The 21093-nt window shown below is 44.2% G+C and overlaps 1 protein-coding gene and 1 long non-coding RNA gene across 3 annotated transcripts in view; one reads left to right on the top strand and one right to left on the bottom strand.

Annotated features, from left to right (window-relative positions):
• osbpl11 (oxysterol binding protein like 11) overlaps positions 1–21093 on the top strand; it is a 97684-nt gene that overhangs the window by 75657 nt on the left and 934 nt on the right. For both annotated transcript variants that reach the window (XM_033023686.1, XM_033023687.1), the window contains 3 exons: positions 5492–5678; positions 8701–8883; positions 16262–16415. In XM_033023686.1, the coding sequence (XP_032879577.1) occupies positions 5492–5678; positions 8701–8883; positions 16262–16415 (524 nt within the window). The remainder of the gene's footprint in view (positions 1–5491; positions 5679–8700; positions 8884–16261; positions 16416–21093) is intronic.
• On the bottom strand, positions 2862–19853 carry LOC116975027. The gene is made up of 3 exons (XR_004412515.1): positions 19842–19853; positions 15630–15632; positions 2862–2896 (listed from the first exon to the last, which is right to left on the bottom strand). It is a non-coding gene; the product is annotated as an uncharacterized LOC116975027 (long non-coding RNA).

Raw genomic sequence — 21093 nt, forward strand, 5'->3', positions numbered from 1 at the left:
TTTCCTATGTTTCTATGAAATGCAGTGAGCAAACGGCCAATGTTCGCCAAGCACTTTGGCTGTTGTTGTCCTTTCAGCTCTCGTTTCTATCTACCGCCATTTCTCCTCACTTTTGGAATTCTGAAGTAGGCTAAATGTCTCTCACGCTTATCCCGATTTCCATAATTATTTACAGCGCAAAAATTGACAATTTTGGCGGGTTTTAACGGACCCGCTACGCTGGAAACATTGGTAAGTGCTTACGTGCAGTTCATCGCGTGTACTCCACTTGGCGTAGTGTAGCAACAGCACGGGTAATGGGTCGTGACCCGACTACCGTGAAACCTCCCTATAGGGGTTGATAGCGTGCTAGCTCAGTTTCCAAGGCAACGAAGGCAGCAGCAGATAGCATTACAAGGTCAACTTGGGAGTGCTCAGGCCTTGTCTCCCAGTCAATCCAGGCAAGAATTAACAAGGCAGAGACAGTTTAATGATCCTGCGGCTCGTTTTATTCAAGAATGTAATAACTGTGGTGGTGCCCACTTGGTTAAGAGAGAGAAGTGCCCTGCCTTTGGTCAAGTCTGCCATGGGTGCAAGAGCCTTCGCTGGAGATGCTGCAGATCCCAACCTGACAGAGCAGGCAAAGCAGCCCATACATTTGCTGCAGACTGAGCCCCTGTCACATTTGTCCGATAGCAGCATGGACGAGAGGCCAAAGGTGCAGAATAGTGAGCCAATGGCCACCGTAACAGTAAACAATAAAGTGATCATGATGAAAATCGACAATGGAGCGAAATGCAATGTTGTATCTCGGGAACAGTTTAATCGTCTGAGGAAGGCAAAGCTATTAAAACCCAGCAATGTTACTCATCTCGAATATGGGTGAAGCGAGGTCAATATGGTCGGTATTGTGAAGCTGCAGTGCCACTTAGGGGATCAACCGCAATGTTTTTCCACTTTTCGTCTATGATGCCTGCAAAGATATGGGACTGGTTACCTTCAGCAATACTGTTTGATCTACAGTGAGCTCAACTGCATTTTTGCCTTTACAATTTCTTTGTTCTTCCTCTGATTAAACGGTGAGATGACTTTCATTGCAAACGGGTTTGAATAGAGCAACAAAAATGCTTGCTGCCGTTGTGCAATGCTTTAGTGAGACCCCACGTGGAGTTTGTGTGCAGTTCTGGTCTGTGTGCATGGCAGAATGTTCTTGTTATAAAAGGAGTGTAACAATAGACTGATTCCTGAGATGGCAGGTCTAACATATGAGGAGATGTTGAGTCGGTCAGGGCTGTGTCCACAGGAGTGCGGAAGACTGAAAGGGTCTTGGGTCCAGACAGTCTTGATGCAGGGAACATGATCCTGATGTCTTGAACCAGCAGGCTACCTCTGAATACAGTGTACAACATTTTAGAATCAACATCAAAAGTCTTCACTCTGAGGGGGTGAACCTCTGTAGTTCCCTACTACGTAAAGCGGAGGAGGTCATTACATGTATTGCTGGAGGTAGATCTATTTCTAAATGGTGATGGGGATCAAGGAACATGTGTAGAAGGTGGATACTGAAGTGAACCTCCATGTTCATGCTAAATACTGGAGCAGTGCTGAATGGCCTATTCCTGCTCGATTTTCTATGTTAAAAGCTACAGTAGCCCAAGGAGGTGCATTGGTGTGGTACAAGGAAAGATCCCAGGATGCCAAAGCTATCTTAAAGGGCTTTGTAATTTATATTAATGTATTGATAACCTGGGCTAACCCTGCCATAGGTTGAGGATGCGAATGAAGAATGCTATCCAAGGTCGGGGAGTTGCTTTTAGATTTTTCCACTTCTCAAAGCAGTGAATCACTCTGCCAGTCGGGAGTACTGTGTGGTGTTTGATCTATGTTATGAGTCTCGGACTTGACTTCTGATTGATGTACGTTATGAGTCTGGGACTTCTGGTGTGACGTCAGGTTACAGTCTGCACATTTCTTTAAGTCTGAAATGTTCACACTATTCCGGCAAGTTGATGAAGTGCATAAATCACGGCTGTCTTTATGTCCGTTGCCCATTCTCAAACCAGTTTCAAAATGCTGAGAATGTCTACAGGGCATCTAAATGCCACTTCACGCTTCTCTCACCCTCCAAAAATAAGCCAATCGAGAATTTAATGGCATAATTCTAACCTGACAATCGAGCAGTACAGACCTTTCTTGCATGACTCGGTGCACTTCCTGTCGTGCAATGGCCCCTGCCTTCGGTGCCTTTATTTATTCCATATTAAAGTTGGGATCACAATGCTGTGAGAGTTAACTGAAGTATACTTCTGTTTTCCATGTTGACAAATTAGTTTTTGTTTCAGAAACTGCACCAAGAATTGGACATATTTTCTCCCTTGATTTGAATGTACACGATGCACAGAATGAAGAAATGTACACGATTCTCCATCCCTTTGCCACGCAGACCCCTCTGACTAGGGCTTCCTACACTGTTCCAGCAAACCATAATGTTAGCCTGATCAGCATCACCTTATCTGTCAACTGGGCTCATTGCAGCCATTAGGATTCAACATTGAATGCAACCATTTTGATAACCAGTCGTTCCAAATCTTGTGCCTCTTACCTTTTGTTTTGCTAATTTCACATTTCGTTTAACTCAAATTTACACTTCCTTCGGGTGCATCTTTGCAACACTATTTGTGTATTTCTATCTCCATCCTGTCACAGAGCTTCTCTTCTGTTCTCTCTATCTTTAGAGTCAGAGTTGTGCAGCACAGGCAGAGGCCCTTTGGCTCAACTCATCTACACCAACCAAGGTGCCTTCCTGAGCCAGTTCTACTTGGCCTACATCCCTCTAAACAGGTCCTGACCATTTATCTGAGATATTGTTTTAGAAACATTGGAATTGTATCCCCCTCCACCACTTTCTCCAGCAGCTCTTTCCAGATGCCCACTGCCTTTTGTGTGGGAAAATGTTCCCTTTGCATCACTTTAAATCTTCACTTCTCACCGTAAACCCTCTTGCTATACACACCCCTACCCTATAAGTGTGACAATCCATTTTGTCCGTGTCCCTTATGATTTTATAAATCTTGAAGGTCACCCTTGAACCTCATATGTTCCAGGGAAAAAAATCCCAGTTTAACCATCTCCTCTTCCCAGCAACATTGCTTTGAATCTTTCCTGTACCCGCTCTAACTTAATTAGATCCTTCTCATAGTGTGATGACTCGAACTCGCACAATATTCCAGGTGCAGTCTCGCCAACATCTTGTACATCTGAGATAATGTCTGCTCCATGTACTCAATGACCTGACTGATGAAGGCAAGCACTTCACATGCCTCCTTTGCCACTTTGTCTACTTTTGGGGAACTACAGATCTTTACCAGGTCAGGAACGTTCCAAGTTACTTATGTCCTGTATGTGGGATCGGTCGTTCATGAGACCAGAGGGATGGATTTGCCAACCAGTCATCTTCTACCATGTTGGAATTTGGTTTGGGTTGTGATTCCTATTTGTAAACTGTTCTGTGTTATGAACTGTTCTCGGGGATGGATCCATATCCATAACCTGGGGGGGACTTTGTGTAAAAAAAACAAAAACAAACTGGTTTAAATATTCAGCATATCAGGCAGCATCTGTGGAGGGAAACAGATAGATGTTTTGGGTCGGTAACCTTCTTCAGACTAAAGAAGGGTCCTGATCTGAGACATCATCTATCCATTCCCTCTACAGATGCTTCTTGGTCAGGCTGAGTTCCACCAGGATTTTTTTGCTGTAGACTTCAGCAATGGCAGTTTTGTGTGTTTCAAACCTGTACGTACTTGTACCCCTTAGCCCCTCTATTCTATAGCACCTCAGGATGCTGTAATTCACTGTATATGCCCTGGTTTAATTTCCCAAAATGCATAATTTTGCACGAGGTAAATTCCATCTGCCATTCCTTCGTCCACCTTTGTATTTGATCGAGATCTTGTTGTAACCTTGGTAACCTTCTTCACAGTCCACCATGCCACCAATGTTGGTGTCAACACAAGGTTACTAATCATGCCACCTATATCTTCATCCAAATCCTTAATATATACGACAAGCTTAGTATTGATCGCCGCGACACCGGCTCACAGGCCACAAATCTGGGAAAAGAAACCTTCCCTCCACTATTACTCTCTGTCCCTGTCCACCAAGTCCATTTTTTTTGTATATAATTGGCTAGCTTGCCCTGGATTCCACGTGATCCAGCCTGCCATGCAGGGCCTTGGCATAAGTTTGCTGGAGTCCATGTAAACAAAGTCTTCTATCGCTCCCATCAATCATCTTGGTTACCTCCTCAAAAAAACACACTCACAGATCCTGTCTCTTCGAATCTCCTCTCGTAGCATTCCCACCTCTGATGGAAAGTTCACAAGTCTGTTGTTCCCTGGGTTTACCGTTATGTAAGCTCTTCTTACATAACAGCACAAAATTAGGCACATTCCAGTTCTTTGATACCTCACACCTGGCAAAGGAAAATCAAGAAGATTTCTGCCAAAGCACCTGCAATTACCTGCATTCTTTGCTCAAAGTCCAGGGATACACTTGGTCAGGCCTCAGGGACTTATTCACCTTTTTTGTGCCTCAAGACTGCCTTCACCTCACATCGTTATATTACCAGTAATACCTCGGGAATCATTGTCCTCTTCCATGAATACATTAGCTTCTATGATCTTCTCCACAGTAAATGCAGGTGAAGTATTAATTTAAGGCTTTGCCCATCTCTTGTGGCTTCACCCATATTTGAGCAAAGTGATTCTTATGGGACACATTCTCTACATGGTTACTCTTGCTATTAATATACATGAATCACTTGAGATTCTCCTTGACCTTTATCTGCCAAGGTATCTCGTGTTCCCTTTTATCCTCATGATTTCTTTCTTTGCTGCACTGCTACATCCCTCAGAGTCGAGGTTTGCTTGTTCCCAGCTGCCTGTACCTGACCTATGACCCCCATTTTTCCTGACCACAGCCTCAATGTCCCTCGGTAGTCAGGGTTCCTTAAAATTGCCAGGCGTGCCCTTCATTCTAACTGGAACATGATGGCCCTGAACTCTCCCTATCTCGCTTTTAAAAGCCTCCCACTTGCTCCGTGTTCCTTTACCTGCTGCTTCTTCTTATCGAGTCCACACACAGGATTAGAAGTTGTTCAGCCAGAGCTGAACACACTTCTCGGCATCTGCATACAATGGTGTCTGTCTTGTCGCTTCTTGTGCGTGGTAATGGAAAGATTGGTGGAAACAGGACCGCAACGTGAACGCTCTTTCCTTGACCCCCCCCCCTTTACCTGCTAACAGCCTACTTCCTGTCTAATTCCACCAAAATTAGCCTTGCCCCAATGTAGGAGTAGTTTCAGTTTTAACAAAGCTATCAATCTGAACTGTTATTTCTAGTATCTTTTTCCACTATACCCGAGTAATTGAAGAATATTTTTGTTAAGTTGTATTTTAGCGGGTTCTTTTGGATTTAAACAGTTGTTAATGCATATCCATTTATCATTTAGGTCTTCTGTGTCTCTTGGACCACGGAGAGGAGTACACCTTTACCCTTCCTTGCGCCTACGCTCGTTCTATCTTAACCGTTCCTTGGGTGGAGCTCGGAGGGAAAGTCAACGTCAACTGTGCAAAGACTGGTTACTCTGCCGCTATAACATTTCACACAAAGCCATTTTATGGTGGAAAACTTCACAGGTAGTTATTCCTGCTTACAGGCATCAGTAGTCGCAAGGGTAACGTTAACACTCCAACTTTCAATCCTGTAGGCTAGTGAAAATTAGTTTTGTGGTGGGAAAAGTGTCAGTGGAGGAGAGAGCAAAAAGGGAGCGACTGGAGAAACATGGCAGGTCAGGCGGGAAAAGGGGAAGTACAACGGGATCTGGTGGTCCTTGTACATCAGTCTATAAAAAATGCAGGTACAGCAGGCAGTGAAGAAAGCTAATGGCATGTTGGCCTTTATAACATGAGGAATCGAATATAGGAGCAAAGAGGTCCTTCTGCAGTTGTACAGAGCCGTAGTGAGACCACACCTGGAGTATTGTGTGCAGGTTTGGTCCCCTAATTTGAGGAAGGACATTCTTGCTATTGAGGGAGTGCAGCGTAGGTTTACAAGATTAATTCCCGGGATGGCGGGACTGTCATATGCTGAGAGAATGGAGCGGCTGGGCTTGTACACTCTGGAGTTTAGAAGGATGAGAGGATATCTCATTGAAACATATAAGATTGTTAAGGGCTTGGACACGCTAGAGGTAGGAAACATGTTCCCGATGTTGGAGTCCAGAACCAGGGGCCACAGTTTAAGAATAAGGAGTAAGCCATTTAGAACGGAGACGAGGAAACAGTTTTTCTCACAGAGAGTTGTGAGTCTGTGGAATTCTCTGCCTCAGAGGGCGGTGGAGGCAGGTTCTCTGGATGCTTTCAAGAGAGCTGGATAGGGCTCTTAAAAATAGCGGAGTCAGGGGTTATGGGGAGAAGGCAGGAACGGGGTACTGATTGTGGATGATCAGCCATGATCACATTGGATGGCGGTGCTGGCTTGAAGGGCCGAATGGCCTACTCCTGCACCTATTGTTTATTGTCTATTGGCATCTGTGAGGGAATGGCCAGATGCTGCCTGATCCACTGAGTTCCCCCAGCCTCTGTCCTTTTGCTACAGATTCCGACATCTGAAGTTTCTTGTGCCTTCAGAGGTGGCGTAGCCGAGTCAGCATAATTAATTGACAGGAAAAAGATACAGTGCTGGAGTAACTCGGGCAGCATCTCTGGAGGATATGAATAGGGCAACATTTTGGGCCAGGACCCAGTTTCAGATTGATTGTAGAAGGGGGTGAGAAAGCTGGAAGAGCGGTGGGGATGGGACAAAGCCTGGCAAGTGATAGCTGGAGGCAGGAGAGGAGTACACCTATTTCTTGCGCCGATGCTCGATTGGCAGATTGTTGGACAAAGGTCACAGATGAAAAGACAAAGATAAGGAGCGAACAGGCATGAAATGTAAAGCCAGATGAAGGGATATAGGTGGAAGCGGACAAGGTTGGGGATGGTGAAAGGGGAGCGGGATCGTGGGAGAAAGGTGGGCACGTGCGAATGGGGCACACAGAAGAGAGGAGATGAAATTGGGAAAGAGGTGCGGCGTTTATTGGCAAGTTAGCTAAAATTGGAGAATTCATTGTTCATAACGTTGTGTTGTCAATTGCCCAAATGAGGTGCACTTCCTCCAGTTTGCATGTGATCTCACTGGCAATGGAGGAGGCCCAGAGTTTAGTCTGACACTAGTCTGAGTCCCAATCCCATACTGACCTATCCAAAGGCCTCTTAAATGCCAGTATCATATCTGCCTCCATCACCACCCCCAGTAGCACGCACATGCCTTGCACGTCTCCTTCAAACTTTACCCCTCTCACCTGCAACCTATACCTTCATGTATTTGATATTTCCATCCTGGAACAAGTTTTAGTTTAGTATTATTTTAGTTTACTGTCTCGTGCACCGAGGTACAGTGAAAAGCTTTTGTTGCGCGCTAACCAGTCAGCAGAAAGACAATACATGATTACAATGGAGCCATCCACAAAGGTTCTAGTTTATAGTAATTGTATATACCTTCCTCAACGTCTCCCCACAACCTCTGGTATTCCAGGGAAAACAATCCCAAGCATGTCCAACCTCTCCATGTTACTAATACCCTGTAATTCAGGCATAATTCTGGTAAACCTCCTCTGCACCGTTTCCAGAGCCTTCACATCTTTCCTGTATTGGGGTGAAGAGAATTGCCTTCTCTACTCCAGATGCAGCCTAAGCTAAGTTCTATAAAACTACATTGTGACTTCCTGACTCCAATGCACTGACCTATAAAGCCAAGCATACAGGGTGTTTTGGACTGGAGCCCAAGATCCCTTTTTACATCAATGATGTTACAGGTCTTGCCATTAATTTTTTACAGGGTGTTCAGTTATGCATTTAATTGTTGTTTTATTTAATATGTTGGTTTATTTTTGTGTTCGAGTCAGAGAATCATAGAATCATTCAGCATGGAAGCAGATACCTCTCCCCACGTTCCCATTCTTGCCCAGATTCTTCCACTCACTTGCACTTTAGGGAAAATTTTACAGTGGCAAATTAACTTACCAACCATATAATTCTTTGGTTACAGAGGAAACCAGAGTACCTGGAAGAAACTCCAGGTTTCCAGCTTTTGGGCGGTCACGGTGGCGCAGCGGTAGAGTTGCTGCCTTACAGCGAATGCAGCGCCAGAGACCCTGGTTCAATCCTGACTACGGGTGCTGTCTGTACGGAGTTTGTACATTCTCCCCGTTTTCTCAGAGATCTTCGGTTTTCTCCTACACTAAGTTAATTGGCTTGGTAAATGTAAAAATTGTGCCTAGTGGGTGTAGGATGGTATTAATGTGCGGGGATCGCTGGTTGACACGGACCTGGTGGGCCGAAGGGCCTGTTTCCGCACTGTATCTCTAAACTAAACTAAAAACTCAACTAAACTAAACGCACAGTCTCAGGGAGAATGTCCTAACTCCACACAGGCAGCACTGGGGGTCAGGATTGATCTGGGCTCCCAGAACCTCAAGGCAGCAGTTCTCCAAGATGAGCCACTGGGCCACACTCATAGCACATTGGATGAGGCTGGGACTAACATTGATCTTTAAATGTAAATCTGTGTTATGGCATAATGATGTGATGTGGTAATTTCACCCTCCTCCTCCGCCAGAGTGACTGCTGAAGTGAAGCATCATGCAACAAATACGGTGGTGTGCAGAGTGCAGGGGGAATGGAACGGTGTGCTTGAATTCACTTACAGCAATGGAGAAACTAGAGTCATAGATGTAACTAAACTTCCTGTCACCAGAAAGCGAGTGCGACCGACTGAGAAACAAGGCCCATTTGAGTCCAGGTAACAAAACTAATTTTGTGGTGCTCAGAACAGTGATTTCAGGAACTACAATGTTATCAATAGAAATCATTGACCATCCAGCTGTAGCATACACCAATCTTTGCTGAAAGTATTGGCACACCCAAGGCAAATAGACTTCACACTTTAAACTTATGTACACTGTTTAATACAAAACTTTCAAATCTTTATAATATGCCTTGAGTTTTTCAGGACTGATTTTACCCTCTTAAGCAGCACTTATGAGCGGCAGTAATTACTGGGAATGGTGACACATTGGAGATGTGCCAGATCTTATTTGGCTCTGCTACAGTTTCTTGTCGAAGATGTTGATCACCACATGAGCTTTATTGTCTGAACTGGGTTAGTTACTCCACTTCAGTGTATCTCTGCTCAGGTGCTGAAGCCAGCTACTTTCTCATCAATCCCACACCATTTTGCCAGATAAGCATCTATATTACTAAAACTCTGTTCTTGACCGGTTTTGGCCTTCTGTGCTGCGATTTCCAAGAGAACGCCGCCACCTACGGCCGTCATTTTTGGCCACCTTGCTCAGAGCCCCCCTCCGCCGCATGTGTGCCGAGGATTTTTCCCGTTGATTAAAAATGACAGAGATATTAATGTTTTTACAAAATTCCCCATTCTCTCTGCTGCCCCCGCTGGCGGCAGGGGGGAGGGACTATAAAACCAGGAAGTGGTGTGCCACACAGTCTCTTCAAGATGGAGGAAGGCAGAGGGTCACGTTTCTCTGAGCTGTGAATAACACTGAACACATGTCTACTCAAATGTAAGTGCCCTTAGTGGTTCTAAAATGCTTGCAGAATGTGTCTATTGGTACTAAAGCTTGCAAAAAAAGTGTCTATTGGTTCTAAAGTTTGCACAAAAAGGTCTATTGGTTCTAAAGCTTTCAAAAAATGGTCTATTGGTTCTAAAGCTTGCAAAAAGTGTCTCTATTGGTTCTAAAGCTTGCAAAAAAATGTCTATTGGTTCTAAAGCTTGCAAAAAAATGTCTATTGGTTCTAAAGCTTGCAAAAAAAATGTCTATTGGTTCTAAAGCGTGCAAAAAAAAGTCTATTGGTTCTAAAGCTTGCAAAAAGTGTCTCTATTGGTTCTAAAGCTTGCAAAAAGTGCCTCTATTGGTTCTAAAGCTTGCAAAAAGTGTCTCTATTGGTTCTATAGCTTGCAAAAAATGTCTCTATTGGTTCTAAAGCTTGCAAAAATGTCTATTGGTTCTAAAGCTTACAAAAAAATGTCTATTGGTTCTAAAGCTTGCAAAAAAAATGACTATTGGTTCTATAGCTTGCAAAAAATGTCTTGGTTCTAAAATGGTTCATACTAGCGCTGCAGAAAGCCCCCCCCCCCCCCTGCTAATGGTGGCATGAAGTTGAAAGGCACTACTTACTGCAAATAGTGGCTTGGGAGCTTTGGCTTGAAGTTGAAAGGCATTATTACTGCAAATGGTGGCTTGGTTGCTTTGGTTTGAAGTTGAAAGGCACTACTTACTGCAAATGGTGGCTTGGTTGCTTTGGCTTGAAGTTGAAAGGCACTACTTACTGCAAATGGTGGCTTGGGAGCTTTGAAGTTGAAAGGCAGTACTTACTGCAAATGATGGCTTGGGTGTGGCTTGAAGTTGAAAGACACCACTTACTGCAAATGATGGCATGAAGTTGAAAGGCACTACTTACTGCAAATGGTGGCTTGGGTGTGGCTTGAAGTTGAAAGACACCACTTACTGCAAATAATGGCATGAAGTTGAAAGGAACTACTTACTGCAAGTGGTGGCTTGGGAGCTTTGGCTTGAAGTTGAAAGGCACTGCAAATGGTGGCATGAAGTTGAAAGGCACTACTTACTGCAAGTGGTGGCTTGGGAGCTTTGGTTTGAAGTTGAAAGCCACTACTTACTGCAAATGGTGGCTTGGGAGCTTTGGCTTGAAGTTGAAAGGCACTACTTACTGCAAATTGTAGATTGGGTGCTTTGGCTTTAAGTTGAAAGCCACTACAAATGGTGGCATGAAGTTGAAAGGCACTACTTACTGCAAATGGTGGCTTGGGAGCTTTGGCTTGAAGTTGAAAGGCACTACTTACTGCAAATGGTGGCTTGGTTGCTTTGGCTTGAAGTTGAAAGGCACTACTTACTGCAAATGGTGGTGGGTGCATTGGCTTGAAGTTGAAAGGCACTATTTACTGCTAATGGTGGCATGAGGTTGACAGGCACTACTTACTGCAAATGGTGGCTTGGGAGCTTTGGCTTGAAGTTGAAAGGCACTACTTACTGCAAATTGTCGCTTGGGTGCTTTGGCTTTAAGTTGAAAGCCACTACAAATGGTGGCATGAAGTTGAAAGGCACTACTTACTGCAAATGGTGGCTTGGGAGCTTTGGCTTGAAGTTGAAAGGCACTACTTACTGCAAATGGTGGCTTGGTTGCTTTGGCTTGAAGTTGAAAGGCACTACTTACTGCAAATGATGGCGGGTGCATTGGCTTGAAGTTGAAAGGTACTATTTACTGCTAATGGTGGCATGAGGTTGACAGGCACTACTTACTGCAAATGGTGGCTTGGGAGCTTTGGCTTGAAGTTGAAAGGCATTACTTACTGCATATTGTAGCTTGGGTGCTTTGGCTTTAAGTTGAAAGGCACTACAAATGGTGGCATGAAGTTGAAAGGCACTACTTACTGCAAATGGTGGCTTGGGTGCTTTGGCTTGAAGTTAAAAGGCACTACTGTAAATGCACTTACTTCCTGTTTGCACTGTATATTGATTTTAGATAAAATGCTACCACTTACGGCTGTGATTTTTGACCACCTTACTCAGTCCCCCTCCGCTGAGCAGATGCAGAAAATTCTTCCCATCAATGAAAAATAAAAGTGTTATTAGTTTTTAAAAAAATATTTGAGAATCTCTCTCCTGTCAATCACTCCATGAAAGCCACACCTTTTCCGGTGGGGGGAGGGGTTATAAAACCCGGAAATGTGGGTGTGGCTCAGTCTCTGCAAGATGGAGGAGGGAGAGGTCATGACTCGCTGTCTTTAGTGGCTTTGCACCCTACTTCAAATGGTATGAAACTGCACTTGAATTTGGTGGCCTTATACCCTGCTTGAAATAGAATTTCAAGGATTAGCTGTGAGTCAACTACCAGCCCACCAGCCGTGAGTGAGTGAGTTGCCAGCACAACAGGCTTGATTGACTGAGACGCCAGCCCAAGAATCCATTTGGCGCACAATTTGCATACTAGCCCTCTGGAAACCAGTCCCTTCAGCCCACAACACCCATACTAGCGCTCCAGAAAGTCCCCCCCCCCAAACTGGCCACCAATATTAGAATTGGTGGAGAGGTGGAATATTGCGTTGGATGACCAGCCCTCCTGTGTGATGCTGGGACCTAACGGGTCCCACTTAGTTTAGTAAAGCATATAAATTAAGAAAAATATTCCTCTGCTTTTTATCCTTTCATTCTTCTATTGAGACCTCATATTTAGCAATGGTATCTATTACTCAAGTTTTTAAATTGCTGAAATAAATGTTGTTGTCGACATCTGGAGATATAGTTGGCACACAGATTGAATAGGTTATGATCTTTTGCCAAATTCATTATTCCCTAGCATCTTCATTTGATACTTAGTAAGTTGTACAGGTCCACAACTGATTTTTCCAGTAACTGATGGTCCGGCTTCTCCTTTATTCTGGGCAAAATTATGAGTGCGCACTTGAAATCCCATCCGGAAGTCCCCCTAAAAATGTGGTGCTTAGGCCGAGGCCCGGTGAGGTGGCTGATCTCGGTCTATCTGAGACTTCCGCGCTGATCAACAAGTCGAATTTGCCCCCTACGGCCAGGGCTCAGGAACTCCGGCCTGACTGGAGCTAACAATCCATTCCCATAACCGACCTCCGAAGTCACTTTTGCAGGCCGGTATCTCGGCACCTCAGTTCCAGTACCATTGAGCCCCTGTCCCACTGTACGAGGTAATTCAAGAGTTCTTCCGAGTTTTCCCCTGACCCGAACTCGGAGAATGTCCGTAGGAGTTTGTGGATGTCTTGTAGTGACTCGTAATGCTAATGGTAGGTTCTCGGGAAATCCGGTAAACTCGTGACGTTTTTTCATCCCTGCAAAAAATGTCCACGAGTAAAAAAATACTGGTGATGAAAAAAATGGTTACTTTCTACTCGTACGAGCCGCTAAGAGACATTCACGAACTCCTACGGACCCGCTACGGACATTCTCCGAGTTCGGGGGAAAACTCGGAGAACTCTTAAATTACCTCGTGCAGTGGGACAGGGGCTTTGGACTCCTCTCGCAGGCCGTGACCTCTGTGGGTCTGGCAAAACTGATAATCCGGAAAGGCTCTGGAACCAAGAGTGCTGGAAAATCGGGGGTGGGCCTGTACTAGGCAGCAGTTGAAATGGGACCACCATTTTAATTGGGGGAAAAATTGGGGTGTTTTAACGGTACTTTCTCACTGTTACTTTAATCAAATCAGTCACTTGAGAGTGAATCATTTTTTTAAATGATTTCATTATAGAGCAGAATTATCATTTACTCCTCCAAACTGCCCTGTTGTTTCTCTTAGCAACCGATATCCTACAGTGCTGTTAAAATACCTGTGTGCATTCTTAATGGTTTTTTTAAATCATTTTGGTGTTGAGAAAAGAAAGATTAGCTGATTTGAACAATTTCATTGGTTTCTCCTAGAGAGAACTAAGCTGGTACAATTGCTTTGCCCACTATGGCATTTTTCTGCCTTTGGGTGGCAGACAATGCTTGAAAATGGCAGGCGAAAACTCATACTGCAGGCAGTAATTGGACATTGCTGGTCTTTCGACGGATTCCTGACCACAAGGAATTCTTTCCTAACTCGGGCTTGAAGCATGTAGGAAGGAACTGCAGTGGCTGGTTTAAACCGAAGATAGACACAAAATGCTGGAGTAATTCTGCGGGACAGACAGCATCTCTGGAGAGAAGGAATGGGTGACGTTTCGGTTTGAGACCCTTCTTTAGACTTCCAGTGTCTATCAGGCTAGAAGCAGCTGTGTTTAAAAAAACAAAAAAAAACTGATCGAAAACATTACTTTATGTAACATTTCTAACGTGCTTTCTAAAGCATGTTAAAGGGAATGCAATACTTTCAATGTACTCATAGAACCAGAATATTCAAATACGTTGGGCATTGGATTTTGTGTCCACCCTGGACAATCCCATTGTACAGCTTTTTGATCGTGGCTTCGTGACTTACAGCTGTTTCAGGGTCCACACCTCTGCTTTCATTTAGACTTCACACTCCCTGTCAGATGAAAACATCTTTCAACCATCCTCTTTCTGCCACATTACCCTTCTCCATCAATATTTATGTCCCTTATTTATGGACCACTCCACTGCAAGTAGAATTTTGGCCTTTGTCCTGGCCCTTGTCTCTTCTAGCTATCTTTTCCCCCTACAATCAGTCTGAAGATTGTCGAAGAGTCCCAATCCCATCCATGTTCACCAGGGACGCTGACTGATTTGCTGAGTTACTCGAACAGTTTTTTTATAAACCAACATCTGCAGTTTCTTGTTTCTGCAAGTATTTCCTGTTCATCACAGGCTCAAATAATGTCATGCATATAAAATAAGACTCTCCTTGGCCTCCTTTGTTGCTAAAGAAAATAAAGCACTTTCACTAATGTTTTTTTTCCTAACCAAAATTCACCATCCTGGTAAATCTTCAGTGCACTCTCACAATAGTCATTAGAGTGATACAGCGTGGAAACAGGCCCTTCGGCCCACTTGCCCACACCGACCAACATGTCTCATCTACGCTAGTCCCACTTGCCTGTGTTTGGCCCATATCCCTCTAAACCTGTCCTATCCATGTGCCTATTTAATTGTTGCTAAAAGTTGTGATAGTCTCTCCCTCAACTTTCTCCTCTGGCTGCTCATTCCATACAACCACCATCCTTTGTGTAAACATTTGTCTTTCAGGTTCCTATAAAATCTCCCCCACACATTAAACCTATGTTTTTTGGTTCTCGAATCCCCTACTCTGGGCAAGATACTCTGTGCGTCTACTCAATCTATTCCTCTCATGATTTTATACACCTCTGCAAGATCACCCCTCATCCTCCTGCGTTCCAGGGAATAGAGTTCCAGGATGCTCAACCTCTCCCTGTAGCTCAGGCCCTCTAGTCCTGGCAACATCCTTGTAAATCTTCTCTGCACCCTTTCCAACTTAACAACATCTTTCCTACGACATGGTGCCCAGAATTGAACACAATACACTAAATGCGGCCTCACCACGTTTTATAGAACTGCAACATGACCTCCCAACGTCCATACCCAATACTCTGACTGATGAAGGCCCATGTGCCAAAAGACCACCCCATCTCCATGTGATGCCACCTTCAAGGAACTATGTACCTCCACTCCTAGATCCCTCTGCTCCACGACACTCCCCAGAGCCCTACCATCACTGTGTAGGTCCTGCCCATGTTAGACTTTCCAAATCTTGCCATGTACATTTTCATCCAATTCATTGATATAGATGCTGTAACATTTTTCATCCAGCAGATTTCTTAGTTGCTTACTTCGTCTGAACATCTATTTTGTGTCCAAATAAATGTATGTTGTGATTATTGCCCAGAACTCCAGAGGCCCATCACCCCACACCACTCCAACCATTTTTTGCTCGCTGAAGCCTTGCTTCCTAATAGCTCTTGCCCAGGCCTTTTTTGTTCCACAAACCTCACCATCTCTGAACACCAGCGTGAGCGCCAATTACCATCTCACCAAGGGGGGGTTCTTTCAGCTGGGGGGGTTCTGCATTAGTGTAGCACAGTCTTGAGCTCAGAATTATAGACTGGCTCTCTGGTAATATGCTCAATTAGGCAAAATTAAATAGTTCTTGTGTGGGCATTTGAAAACTCTCTGCATTAACTTTAAAACAGCAGATAAGATTCACCGTGTCCTAATTAATATCACTATAAAAAGCACATTTTGGATGTGATCACAGTGCCATTTTGATGTTCTGGTGTATGCAAATTAATCGCTCTGCGATGTACAACAGTTAACATTGGAATGTTCAAAAATACTTGGACAGTGTCCTGAAAGAAATTTAGACACTAACTGTGGTCGTTGTTACCTTGTGGGTCGATTAGTGGCATCCACCCTCCTTCATCTGCCCTGCAGTGACCATTCAGTCATTTATTAATTCTTTCATTGTTGCCGGGTCAGAATTCTGCAACTCCCTACCCTACAGTAGCAGGTGGTTGTGATTTTAAACCAAGATTGTTTGCATTCAAGATGGTTGTGATTTGAGATGGGGAAATAAATAGAGGCTTTCCCAGCTGACAAATGGTTGCTGCAAATTTCAATATCGTGTCTCCACTAATGTAATTTGTGTGTGTTTACCAGGCACTTGTGGCAGCATGTGACTGAAGCTTTGAGAGTAAAAAACATAGAGAAGGCCACTGAACATAAGAGCTTACTAGAGGAACGCCAGAGGTCAGAAGCACGTCATCGTGCAGAGACGGGCGCACTTTGGAAGACAAAGTATTTCTATCAAGAGGTAAGCATTTGTACATGGAACACTATTACTCGTGGAAAATATAGACATAACCATAGATAAATATTACCATTGCACAATTGCAGCAAGATGTATCGTAGCACGGAAACGGGCCCTTCGGCGCAGTCATCCATGCTGACCAAGATACCCCATTCAAGCTCATCCCATTTGCCCAAGTTTGGCCTTTATTCCTGTAAACCTTTCTCATCCATTATACCTGTTTGAGTGTATTTTCAATGCTGTTATAGTAGCTGCTTCAACTATTCCTCTGACAGCTTGTTCTATATACTCGCCACTCAGAGTGAATAAGCTGCCCATCGGGGTTGTATTAAATATTGCCCCACACCGTACACATATATCAAAAACCTCTTGTATTTGATTTCCCTACCCTCGGTAAAAGACTCATTCACCTTATCAATTTCACTCATGATTTTATACAACTCTATAAGATCGCTCCTCATCCTCCAATGGTCCAAGCAATAAATTCCTACCTGCCCAAACTCCCTGCAGTTCAGCCCCTCAAGTGTTGGCAACATCCTGGTAAATCTTCTCTGCACTCTTTCCAACTCAATTACGTCCTTTTTTTTGTAGCAGTGTGACCAAAACTGAACAGAGTACTCCAAGTGCGGCCTCACCAACGTTTTGTATAACTGTAACATAACATCTCAACCCTGAATCTGAAGAAGGGTCTCGACCCGAAACGTCACCCATTCCTTCTTTCCAGAGATGCTGCCTGTCCCGCTGAATTACTCCAGCATTTTGTGTCTATCTTCGGTTTAAACCAGCATCTGCAGTTCCTTCCTACACATCCCAACTTCAACACTCATTACCTTGACTGATGAAGGCAAATGTAGCAAAGGTCTTCAAACAGCCGATCTAACTGTGACACCACTCTCAGGGAACGATGTACCTGTGCTCCTAGATCTCTCTGCTCTACAACACTCCCCAGGGCCCCACCATTCACAGTAACAACAAATTATTGAATTGTGTATATTATTCTCCGTTCACTGTTGGTCTTTGGAGTCAGTAAGGCAAGGCAAGGCAAGGCAAGGCAAGGCAAGTTTATTTGTATAGCACCTTTCAACAACAAGGTAATTCAAAGTGCTTTACATAAAACATTTAAAGTAGGATGGCCATACTGCTGCTTTGGTACCTGCTTCCTTCTCTGATTTTTTTTTTTGGTTGGTCCACACTAAATACAATAAATATTTCCAGAAATGTTCGACTTATACAGAATTTTAACCAGCTGTTCTTTTAAATAGTTTGACAATTTTCTGTATGGACATATTTTCTCAGATTAATTTTCATGTTGTGTGGTAGTTGCTGATGCATACCCACTAGATATAGGTTGCATTCTGGACAGTGGGATCATGAAACATGATGGAAAATTATAACACAGAAGGCCTTTTGATATGTGCCAGTGCTTTGTAAAATTATCCCAACGTTTAGCATTCTCTATCAACGTAATGCCTTCCTCAGATTTATTATTTATAGAATAGTGGTTCAGAAGGACAATGTTTTGCCCTCTGGGGCTGAGCCAACTCTTTGTCTGAGATACCTCATTAGTCCCTTTTTATTGGGGGGGGGGGGCGTTCACAGGGATTGTTATTCCGTAGATTATTTAAATCTTTTGACTGTAAATGTTGATTCTGGTTCCTTTAAACCTTCAGGTAGCGTGTTCTCGCTCACAATGTCTCTCATCTCTTATCCATTCATCATCATTTTCTCCTGATAATACAGGGCTTTGTTTCTGTGTCAAAACCAATCAAGGTCGTTGAACTCTCATCAGTGGTAAAGAATCAACAATATAAGGATCTCAAATAAAAACAAGGGCAGGAAAGGGGGGAAAGAAGGCAGGATGGATCTACGATATTCCGATCTTTCGGCCCTGGGCCTCCTTGGCCAAAGTGAGCACCACCGGAAATTGGAGGAGCAGCACCTCATATTTCGCTTGGGAAGTTTATACCCCAGCGGCATGAACATTGACTTCTCCAATTTCCAGTAGCCCTTATTGTCTCCTCCCCTTCTCAGCTCTCCCTCAGCCCTCTTCCTTTCTTCTTCCACCCCCCCACCCTACATCAGTCTGAAGAAGGGTTTCGGCCTGAAACGTTGCCTATTTCCTTCGCTCCATAAATGCTGCCTCACCCGGTGAGCGTCTCCAGCACTTTTGTCTATCTACAATGTTGGCCTATTTGTAGTTGGAACAGTCGACTAGAATGTCAGAAGGAGTTGGAATGGGTGGGTAGAAGTCAATGATAATTGGGCTACATTGATTTTTATTTTCAGACCCAATGAGAAGGCAGGTCCCGTCACCTGAAAGGCGGAATCTTGATGCAGGATCTCGACCCAAAACGTAGACCCTCCCTCTTCTTCCACAGGTTTAGTTTAGAGATTTTGTGTGGAAACAGGCCCTTCAGCCCACCAAATCCACGCCGACCAGCGATCAGCTGTATACTAGCACTATCCAACACACAAAGGTTCAAAGATTCAAATTTACAGAAGCCAATTAACCTACATACCTGCATGTCTTTGGAATGTGGGAGGAAACCGGAGCACCCTTAGAATGTTCAAGGGAGAATGTACAAGCTCCATACATACAGAACCATAGACAGGATTGAACCTGGGTCTTTGGTGCTGTAATGCAGCAGCTCTACCACTGTGCTGCCCGTCTTGCTGAGTTCCTTCAGCGTTTTTTTGTAAGTGAACTCAAAGAAACTCGATGTGATCCATAGACTCAGCGCAGTGGTAGAGCTGCTGCCTCACAGCACCAGAGACCTGAATCAGTCAGGGATCTGAGTATAAAATCGGGCCATTATTTTGCAGTTGTACACAATGCTGTTGAGGCCGCACTTGCTTATTGTGTTCATGTACTGTTCCTGGTCTATAGGAAAGATACCATTAAATTGGAACATGTGCAGATAAGGCTTTTGAGGATTTTACCTGGATTTAAAGGACTGATTTATATGGGGAGGTTGGGCAGGCTAGAACTTTATTCCTTGGAGCATAAGAAGCTGAGGGCTGATTTTATAGCGGTTTACAAAATCAGGGGAATACATAGGGTGAATGAACAGTCTTTTTTCCTAGAGTAGCGGAATCCAGAATTGTAGGACAAAGGTTTAAGATGAGAGGGGAAAGATTTGATAGGAACTTGAGGAGCAACTTTTTCACGTAGAAAGTGGTGCTCATATGGAATTAATTGGTTGAGGCTAAAGTTTATAGACAATAGGTGCAGGAGTAGGCCATTCGGCCCTTCAAGCCAGCACCGCCATTCAATGTGATCATGGCTGATCATCCCCAATCAGTACCCCGTTCCTGCCTTCTCCCCATATCCCCTGACTCCGCTATTTTTAAGAGCCCTATCTAGCTCCCTCTTGAAAGCATCCAGAGAACCTGCCTCCACCGCCCTCTGAGGCAGAGAATTCCACAGACTCACCACTCTCTTTGAGAAAAAGTGTTTCCTCGTCTCTGTTCTAAATGGCTTACTCCTTATTCTTAAACTGTGGCCCCTGATTCTGGACTTCCCTAACATCAGGAACATGTTTCCTGCCTCCAGCGTGTCCAAACCCTTAACAATCTTCAATGAGATTCAATGCTTCAATGAGATACCCTCTCATCCTTCTAAACTCCAGAGTGTACAAGCCTAGCTGCTCCAATCTCTCAGCACATGACAGTCCCGCCATCCCGGGAATTAACTTTGTAAACCTACGCTGCACTCCCTCAATAGCAAGAATGTCCTTCCTCAAATTAGGGGACCAAAACTGCACACAATACTCCAGGTGTGGTCTCACCAGGGCCCTGTACAACTGCAGAAGGACCTATTTGCTCCTATATTCGATTCCTCTTGTTATAAAGGCCAACATGCCATTCGCTTTCTTCACTGCCTGCTGTACCTGCATGCTTACTTCCCCTTGTACTTCCCCTTTGTACTTCTTTGTACTTGTCCCCTTGTACTTCCCCTGTTGTACCTTCTGTTGTACTTCCCCTTTTCCCAACTTGACGCCATTTAGATAATAAGCTGCTTTCCTGTTTTTGCTACCAAAGTGGATGACCTCACATGTATCCGCATTAAACTGCATCTGCCATGCATCTGCCCACTCCCCCAGCCTGTCCAAGTCACCCTGCATTCTCAGAGCATCTTCCTCACGGTTCACACTGCCACCCAGCTTTGTGTCATTTGCAAATTTGCTAATGTTACTTTGAATCCCTTCATCCAAATCATTGATGTATATTGTCCCAGCACCAAGCCTTGCGGTACCCCACTAGTCACTGCCTGCCATTCTGAAAGGGACCCGTTAATCCCTACTGCCAACTTGTGCAGGGCAATGTTTTTTTACACAGTGCCTGGAATGTGCTGCCAGGGATTGTGGTTGAGGCAGATATGTTAGTGGTGTTTAATAGGCAAGTGTTAATGCAGGAAATGGAGGGATGTGGATTATGTGTAGGTAGATGAGATGGTTTTGGCATCATGTTCAGCACAGACATTGTGGGCCGAAGGGCCTGTTCTTGTGTTGTACTGTTCTATGTTAACAGCATTCTGAAGTTGCCTGGATCAGTACACGAATAGAAAGGATTTTGGATCAAACACAAGCAAATAAGAATAGATTAGATGGCATCTTGGTCGGTGTGGACAAGTTGGAACGAAGGTTGTGTATGTAGGAACTGCAGATGCTGGTTTAAACCG

This window comes from Amblyraja radiata, chromosome 7 (genome assembly GCF_010909765.2).
Source record: "Amblyraja radiata isolate CabotCenter1 chromosome 7, sAmbRad1.1.pri, whole genome shotgun sequence".
Lineage (NCBI taxonomy): Eukaryota > Metazoa > Chordata > Chondrichthyes > Rajiformes > Rajidae > Amblyraja > Amblyraja radiata.